This window comes from Amblyomma mixtum, chromosome 10, assembly GCF_055824585.1.
Source record: "Amblyomma mixtum isolate Tamu chromosome 10, ASM5582458v1, whole genome shotgun sequence".
Taxonomy (NCBI): Eukaryota; Metazoa; Arthropoda; class Arachnida; order Ixodida; family Ixodidae; genus Amblyomma; species Amblyomma mixtum.
This window is the reverse complement of record NC_143021.1, coordinates 116,825,326-116,833,717: the sequence shown is the minus strand read 5'-3', so window position 1 is coordinate 116,833,717 and position 8,392 is coordinate 116,825,326. Positions and strand designations below refer to the sequence as shown.

Genomic DNA, 8,392 nt, shown 5'->3' with positions numbered 1-8,392 from the left:
AGTACCGCACCGAGGCCGACACCACTGGCATCAGTGTGGAGTTCCGTTGGAGCATCGGGATCGTAATGACGAAGTATGGGCGGTGATGTCAAAACTTTGCGGAGCTTCGCGAAGGCCTCGTCGCAGGCTGGTGTCCAAGAGGACAAGTTAGCGGGTCCATTCATGAGCTTTGTTAGTGGGGCGATGATTGTAGCAAAATTACGTACAAAACGACGAAAGTAGGAACATAGGCCTACGAAGCTGCGCAGCTCTTTGAGAGAGGCCGGTTTCGGGAAGTCAGCAACGGCGCGTAGCTTCTCAGGATCAGGGAGGACCCCATCTTTACACACGACGTGGCCGAGGATGGTGAGTTGGCGGGCGCCGAAGTGACATTTTTTAAGGTTCAGTTGAAGGCCGGCGCGAGCAAGGCAGGTCAGCACCTGGCGGAGACGATGGAGATGGGTGGGAAAATCAGGAGAGAAAACCACGATGTCGTCCAGATAACAAAGACAGGTCTTCCATTTGAGGCCACGCAGCACGTTGTCCATCATTCGCTCAAATGTTGCTGGGGCGTTACAAAGGCCGAATGGCATTACGTTGAATTCGTAAAGCCCATCTGGAGTGATGAAAGCGGTCTTTGGGCGATCAGCTGGAGCCATGGGAACTTGCCAATAACCGGAGCGTAGGTCAAGCGAAGAAAAGAATTCGGCGCCTTGGAAACAGTCCAATGCATCGTCAATGCGTGGGAGTGGATACACATCCCGACGTGTGATTTTGTTGAGGCGTCGATAATCCACGCAGAAGCGTATAGACCCATCCTTTTTCTTGACAAGGACAACGGGAGATGACCAGGGACTACTTGATTCTTGAACAACACCGCGGTGGAGCATGTCGTCGACTTGTTCGGCTATGACACGACGCTCTGTAGGTGACACACGGTATGGGCGCTGGTGCAGAGGCGGGTGAGTGCCTGTGTCGATGTGGTGGGAGACAGCCGTCGTCCGGCCCAAAGAGGCTTGCGGCGTGTCGAACGAAGACGAAAAATGGTGCAACAGCTCAAGAAGCTGCTCGCGGCGGCGTGGCTCGAGGGAAGTATCAACAGAACAGGCGAGGAGATCACGCTGAAGCGGGTCAGAAGCCACATTAGTAGGGGTCAACGCATCAATTTCGCAAGCAGATGAACGGTCGGTAGCGTCGAGGTCAAATAGTACGTCCACAGGCTCAAAACGGCCAACGCACTCTCCACGAAGCAAAGTAACGGCGTAAGAAAGTGTATTGAAGACCAGAAGTGTGCTAGCACCACTGCGCAAGTCAAGCACGGCGAAGGGCAGTGAGATACGGTGGCGGCAGGAAGCAACGTCGGAAGGTAAGAAGACAACGGTGGCGTCGGCGGTAGAAGCAGCACAGAGAGGAACGAGGACACCGCTAACGGGTGGGATAGTAGTGTCCTGAGCGACATGGAGTTTCGGAACAGCACGAGGACCCACGTCATCAAACGCAGCGGCGGATGGCAGAGCGCATGGCACGGAAAGTTCGACGTGAGGGCGGGCGCAGTCAATCATGGCATGGTGATGGGACAGAAAATCCCAGCCGAGAATGACATCATGAGAACAAGTGGTGAGGACGATGAATTCAATAAAATACACTTCGTTCGCAATTACTACTCGGGCGGTGCAGAGAGCTGTGGGCTGGAGATGCTGTGCGGTGGCGGTACGTAGCGACAAACCGGAAAGAGGCGTCGTCACCTTGCGAAGAGAGCGGCAGAGTTTTTGGCTGATAACAGATACGGCGGCACCAGTGTCTATGAGAGCAAGCGTCGAAACACCTTCCACAATAACGTCAATAACGTTCGCAGGGAAAAGAGGACTTTGACGGTCAGCGGAGTACGCAGTTCGTGCCTCGGGAACTGCGACGGTTAGTTTCCCTGTTCGGCTGAGGAAAGTCGGCGGCGCATGGGCGAAATGGAGCGGCGGCGGGGTGACGGTGAGCGACGAGACCAGGAAGCCTGGTGGTCAGAGGGTTCAGGTGGCGGCCCCGGCGGAACTCGGAAGGAGGGCGCCGAATAGGACATGCCCGTATATTCAGGCCTCGACAGTGACATGCGGCGTCGACAATGGCGGGAGACGTGCCCGGGAATGCCGCAAGCAAAGCATATCGGACGGGTGTCCGATGTGCGCCATGGCGAGGTGGGCGGCGCAACTCTACCAGTAGTGCGTGGCGAGCGCATGATGGCCGAAGGATACGCATACGCCCGGGGAGGGGCTGGGCGAGCCACAACTTCGGCGTAGGTGCGAGGCGCCGCCACAATGGGGTGCGGCGCGAAAGCGTCAGGATAACTTAGCGGCGAAGCACTCGGGGCAGGTGGAGATAAGGCAGCCTCAGAAAGCGCCATCCGGGCAGCGACAGGAGCTGTAGGATGGCCGGAAGGAAGAGCTTCCGAGACCTGTCGCTGGATTTCATGTCTGAGCTGCGGCGCCAGAGAACATGATGGTTCGGGTAGAGATGGTAGGAGAGATAGCTGGCGGGCAACCTCCTCGCGGACAAATTTCTTGATTTCGGCGCTGAGGTAGGAGGAGTCGGGGTCCGCGGCCAGTCCAGCGAGCGACGCGTCAGCAGGGTGGCGAACCAAAACGCGTTGCTTCCGTAGCTCGTCGAAACTTTGGCAAAGTTCGTATACCTTTGCGATGGTGGTCGGACTCCTAGCCACGAGCATGTTGAAGGCTCCATCATCGATGCCCTTCATGACGTGGCGAATTTTATCTTCCTCTGTCATAGATGGGTTCACTCGTTTACATAAATCGACTATGTCCTCGATGTAACTTGTGAAGCTTTCACCGGTCCTCTGCGCTCGCGAACGGAGACGCTGTTCAGCGCGAAGTTTGCGAAAGGCAGGGCGGCCGAATACTTCGGCAAACGTTGTTTTGAACACGGACCAGGTGGTGATGTCCGACTCGTGGTTCCGATACCAGAGGTTTGCGACGTCAGTAAGATAGAACACGACGTTGTTAAGTTTCAGAGCGTCGTCCCACTTGTTGTGCCGGCTCACCCGTTCGTAGGCTGACAACCAATCTTCCACATCTTGGTCGCAGCTGCCACTAAATATAGCAGGGTCGCGTTGACGTGAGGGTCCAGAACAGGTGATAGGTGGAAGCAGGTCGCAGGAAGCAGGAAGCAGGGTCGGGGGCTGCTGGCTTGGGTCCTCCATGGGAACGGACACCGTGCGACTGTGGAGTTCCAGGGCGACGTAGGGGGTTGGGATCGTTGCACCCTCCACCAAGTGAACAGTGGATTTATTAGTAGGTCACGGCGACCAACGAACGCAGCGGTCAGGTCGTAGCAAGACGGCAGAACCAGCCGAAGGAAGCAGCTCCAGCACGAGCCTCGCGTCGGAACCACCAGCGATGACGACGAAGTGCGGCACCGCGGAGACGTCCTCTTCTTCTTCTTACACGTTCTTGAACAATGTCACAAGAACGCCAACGTGGTGTTTTCCGTTCAACAGGTCCTTCAGCGCTATCGCGTTAATATACTCGGGAACTCAGGGTGAAGGATCCGGACCAGAGAGCACATGGTTGGCTTATGGGTGCCTGAGTGCCGGCTACGTGAAGAACCCGTTGCCACGTGACGTACGGTAGTTGATTGATTGACAGGTAGTTGTGATTCATATAGAATATGGGGTTTAATGTTCTAAATCGACCCATGGTGTGTGAGGGGCGTAGTATTGAGGCTTCCGCAATAATTCCAACCACCTGCGGTCTTTTAACGCGCTCTGATATTGTACAGCAGGTACATGCTTCCTTCCAGAACAGTGTGTAAAATCTTGATGTGGACTACACGGCGCTGTGTATCGTGCTTGGCGTTGTGTGCCTTTTGGTGGCCGCGAGCTTGTCGGCATCGCGACACTTTTCCTGCATCAAAATGGCGGTTTGGCCGAGTTATTTCACCCTGAGCAGAAGTAAAGCGCCGCTCGAAACGAAACACAGACAAAGGGAAGGCGCCAATACGACTCCAGCCCTCGTTGCATTTGACTCTTCCCTTTGTTGACGGTTCATTCATAGCTGCACTGAATTTGTACTCTTTATATACGCAGTCTGCTCAGTTGAGATGAATAATAACAAACAAGGATTGCAGTACAAAGCGCCAGCGTTCGCCGCGCTGGTCATGCCAGACGAGGTGTATTTGTTCATTAGGCTCAACGCTGCAGCGATGTCCTGGTGAAGTTGAAGCTGAAGTTGATTTATTTATTCAACAATGAGAGGGAACATCGAGACAAAAAAGCTCCATTGAGCTTGACAGGCTCTCGAGCCCCAAAAAACAAACTAGACGGCAGCACTCCAAAGCCAACAAATACACGCGGAAGTAAAACGGTGATACACAAAATATGGGAGCATAAGATTTCCTATTTATACTAGATTAGGTTGAAATGAAGTCACAAATTTAATGCACTGTGACAATACAAAACACAGTATCAAAAATATTAACAACCTGATTCAGTAAATGGAACGCTTCTTGTTCTGTTACAAAAGGGATGGACTAAAGATGAAGCTGAAAACAATGTTTGCACGTCCATACATTTTCTGAAGTGATAAACGGAAGTTCTCGAGAGAAACTATCAGTAGGTTACCGGGCCGACATTATTTCTGTCGGATCTGCACGGGGAAAGAAAAAAAGTGAACTCCGGAGGTAGCGAGTTACCGAGCGAGACGTCGGCCCTTAGGCATTCCGACTGCATGAGGCCGCGACCGAAACAGCGAAGAGCCGGGTGAAAGAAAAGTATTTATTCCCATGGTAGAGAAAAGACTGTGGAGCAACTCATACAGTGGCAAGCTTATCTTCAATGCACTACACACCGACGAGAGAAATTCTCGCGCCACCAGAGGTATGCGTTGCACACGTAATCACGGCGAAACTGAACGGCACGTCATGTCTATCGATGCTGAGAAAAAAAGGAGAGCGCATCCATCTTTCAAAATCATCACGCAGTCGTCTGTCCATCTCACTGAAAACTTTGCACAAACAAAAAGGGACAGAAGGCAGAAGACACACAGACGAGCCCTAACTTGCAATTGAACTGAAGGAAAACGGAATCTATGCGAGGAACTAAATAGCAGAGTTATTGGCCCACGACACATGTAAAAAACGTAAGCAAGGCCAACATCACAATCAACACCGCATCAACAGCGAAGTACCACTTAAATAGGCCGTCAGACAACATAGATGAACATGAAAACCGGGCAACCAAACAATGATAAAAACTGCCGAAGGCACTTATGACTCCTTAAGCGCTTAGATGGCGAAAACACCGTTCTTTTTACTTTTCCATTTTTTTTTTACTTCGCTTTTTTTTTGCGATGACACACCTGCTCATTAGCAGCCGTAAGGCAACGCGTATACTAGGTTCCTCTTTGTTCGAATTACTCGAGCGAAATCATGCGGTTGTGACGTCCTGACCCTGTCGACCAATCCAGATTTTCCGCTCACAACACCGTACTACAAATACCACGCCCGGTTTTCGGCTGAAAGGCACACGTAATGCTATCACATTAAAAATTCCTGCTTTATTTCTTCAGCATCGACGCGGCAATGCCACGATTGGCTCTGCGTGCGTTTGTTACGTCAGCTGCCTGCTGTGCTCAGAGGCCGCGCAGCTGGCACTGAATGCGCGTCCATGCGTTAGAAGTTCACGTCAGTGTCCGTAGGGAAAGTCTGCTCTGCGGACAGGCCATTCTACAGCTACCACCATGAAGACCCTGCGAGAAGTGGAAGTGGTATCTAATAATAACAACAACAACAACAACAACAACAACAACAACAATAATAATAATAATAATAATAATAATAATAATAATAATAATAATAATAATAATAATAATAATGTTTATTTTCACCACTCGATACAAGTGATAAAAGTGGTGGCTGAAGTAAAAGCTGCTGTCTCCGCAGCTTGACGACGCCTCAGCCACCTTTACATCAGCAGCAGTGACATGGCGAAAGGAAAAACATGGGTTGGAAGGCATTTTCTATTCAACAAGCCCTATTTAAACTTGCAAAAAGAAATTTATCAACACAAGGCGAGGAAGAAAGATTGCATCGCAAGAAAAAAATACTGAAGTCAATATAATCGTTACACAAACAGGTTCGCTATGTGCGTATGCGTCATTGCAATAATATCTATGAGCTGGAAGTCAATATTGTTCATAAGAGACGGTAATGAATACTTTATACTTTCAACCCCAAAACCAGTCCGTGAAAAAGGAACAAACCACGGTGTTTGGTACCTAAAAGAGTAGGTTTTTGTCACTTTTTCCAGGTTTGCTAAGTTTAAAACAATTTTTGACCTACCTTGTGCTGCTTTTTTATAGGCACACAGCAGTTTGTATGCGTAAATATTTTCCGCTGTTATGATCCTGTCCTTTCGGAAAAGAGGTAGTGTATGCTCAAACCTAGGCGTATTCTCTATAGCACGTACAGCTTTCTTTTGTAGTAGTAGAAGCTTGTTAATGTTTGTTATAGAGGTATCTGCCCATACTAAGCAGCAGTAGTAAGCACCAGCAGCACACATGTCTCCCATGGGGGTGCATCACCCTGAGGCACACCACTGATGACGTGAGCACAGGTGTCACATCCCATAGAGAACGGATGCCTAGCCAGCATCCCCTTAGTGTGAATTCTGAACTGGGTCCCCATTGGCCCAATCCCCTTGTGGCTCGACGCCCACCTCCGCAACTGGTTATACGTCCTGCAACGCCGCTGATGACGACCCTTTGAGAAAGTATCCCAAAGTGCTATCCCTGTAAAATAGCCGGGCACCCAGACAAAACCTCGGAGACACTGAAAAGAGGAATGGTGGGCCGGGCCTACAGAGTTACAGCGCATCCGCACGACACAAGCGGACACAAGACAGTCATCACGCAGATTCTTTGCAGGTTTCTTCGTGAAGCGGGACAGCATACCTTCCTGTGACTTTATGCGTTACGTCCCCATGAGTTCACACTCGTTCAGTAAAGAAATGAGTCGTTCAAAGGGGAGCAGTGCTCTGATGCCCATCCTGGAAAAACTGAGGAAGAAAGAAGAAGGCATATCGTTGCGTTACCAGGCATTCTCCGGCGTATGAAATCTTGTTTTACGCATGCACGCAAATACGGCAATATCTCTTATCTTTTAACACTCCTCTATTTGCACGTGGCAGTGGTGGTGGCTCTGCTCGAGCCAGTCGGCAGGCCCGTGCACTTTCCTTTTCATCCTTCTCTCAGTCGCAACAACAACTGAGAAGAGCACAGTTAAAATCAGCCATATCCGTTGCTTCGTTGGCTCAAAGGATTAATGCTGCGCTCATGAACGCATAAGGCGGCGGTTCGGTCGCACTTTTTACTGCTGCTTAATTATTCATCTTTTTTTTCAGGAACCATTAACAGCACCGAAATTATTTTTCATTCACCTCTAGGGTCGTGCGTCCTTGTAGATTGCATTCCGAGATACTTTTGCGCCATCATCATCATCATTAGCTTGACTACGCCCACTGCAGGGCAAAGGCCTCTGCCATGTCCCTCCAATATTTCATCATGAGTCCATTCGCTACGAGTTACTTATTCCCACTTGATATATTTCGCGCCGCACAGATCACATACATAAGGTGGGATTTTCTAGGTGCAAAACTAAAACATTCTTGGATTCTTTTATTCCTCGCACGTCATATGACTGCAACCACCTTCCTTCTTCGGTTGCCACAATTCTTGGCCCCGTATTATTTCGCACTGCTGCTACTGCTTCTATTGAATGATATATTTTGTTGATTACTTATTCTAACTTATCTATGCTCTGGTAATTTATTGTTCTCTGCTGTTGTTTGTATTTTCAGTGTTGTTATTTATTACTCACTCCCCTCTGTAATGCTTTGCCCTGAGGTTAAAATAAATCAATTAATTAATTAACCCTCTCCTTTGCTGGCTGCGGCCACCTTACCCCAGCATACTTCTTGATCTCATCCGCCAGTGCATCTAACCGCAGTTTAAACCACACATTCTAAATCAGTTTTTCCCTCTTTTTTCATAGTGCAGTAGGACTACTAGCCGCACTTTGCGGATTTCTGGCATACGTAATACGTCCCTGAAGCATCTGATACACTTGGCACATGCCAAGTGCCAGGCGGCAAGAACCACCTGCAACTTGCCGCACTTGGTACACAGAAGAGCCACCTGCCACTCGCAAGCGCCCTCGTAATTGGCACTTCGACACTCATTTGATCCGATCCAATCGCGCTTTACATGCATGTTTTTTTTTTTTGCGAAAACAACACTACTGGAGCCCAGCTCGGCTCGTCGCGTATGCTCGTGGCGGTGCGGCTACCAAACGACCTTGAGTCGCCGTTGCCTAGCAACCGCTTCAGCTGCGCTCCAACAGATGGCGCCGCGTC

At 50.0% G+C, this 8,392-nt stretch overlaps 1 protein-coding gene across 1 annotated transcript; it reads right to left on the bottom strand.

Annotated features, from left to right (window-relative positions):
- Nucleotides 1-1,894: 1,894 nt before the first annotated feature.
- LOC149326750 (uncharacterized) lies at nucleotides 1,895-3,271 on the bottom strand. The gene has a single exon (XM_089564667.1). It carries the CDS (start codon nucleotides 3,182-3,184, stop codon nucleotides 1,895-1,897), a length of 1,290 nt encoding a protein of 429 aa, XP_089420793.1. The 5' UTR covers nucleotides 3,185-3,271.
- Between the last annotated feature and the right edge of the window lie 5,121 nt (nucleotides 3,272-8,392).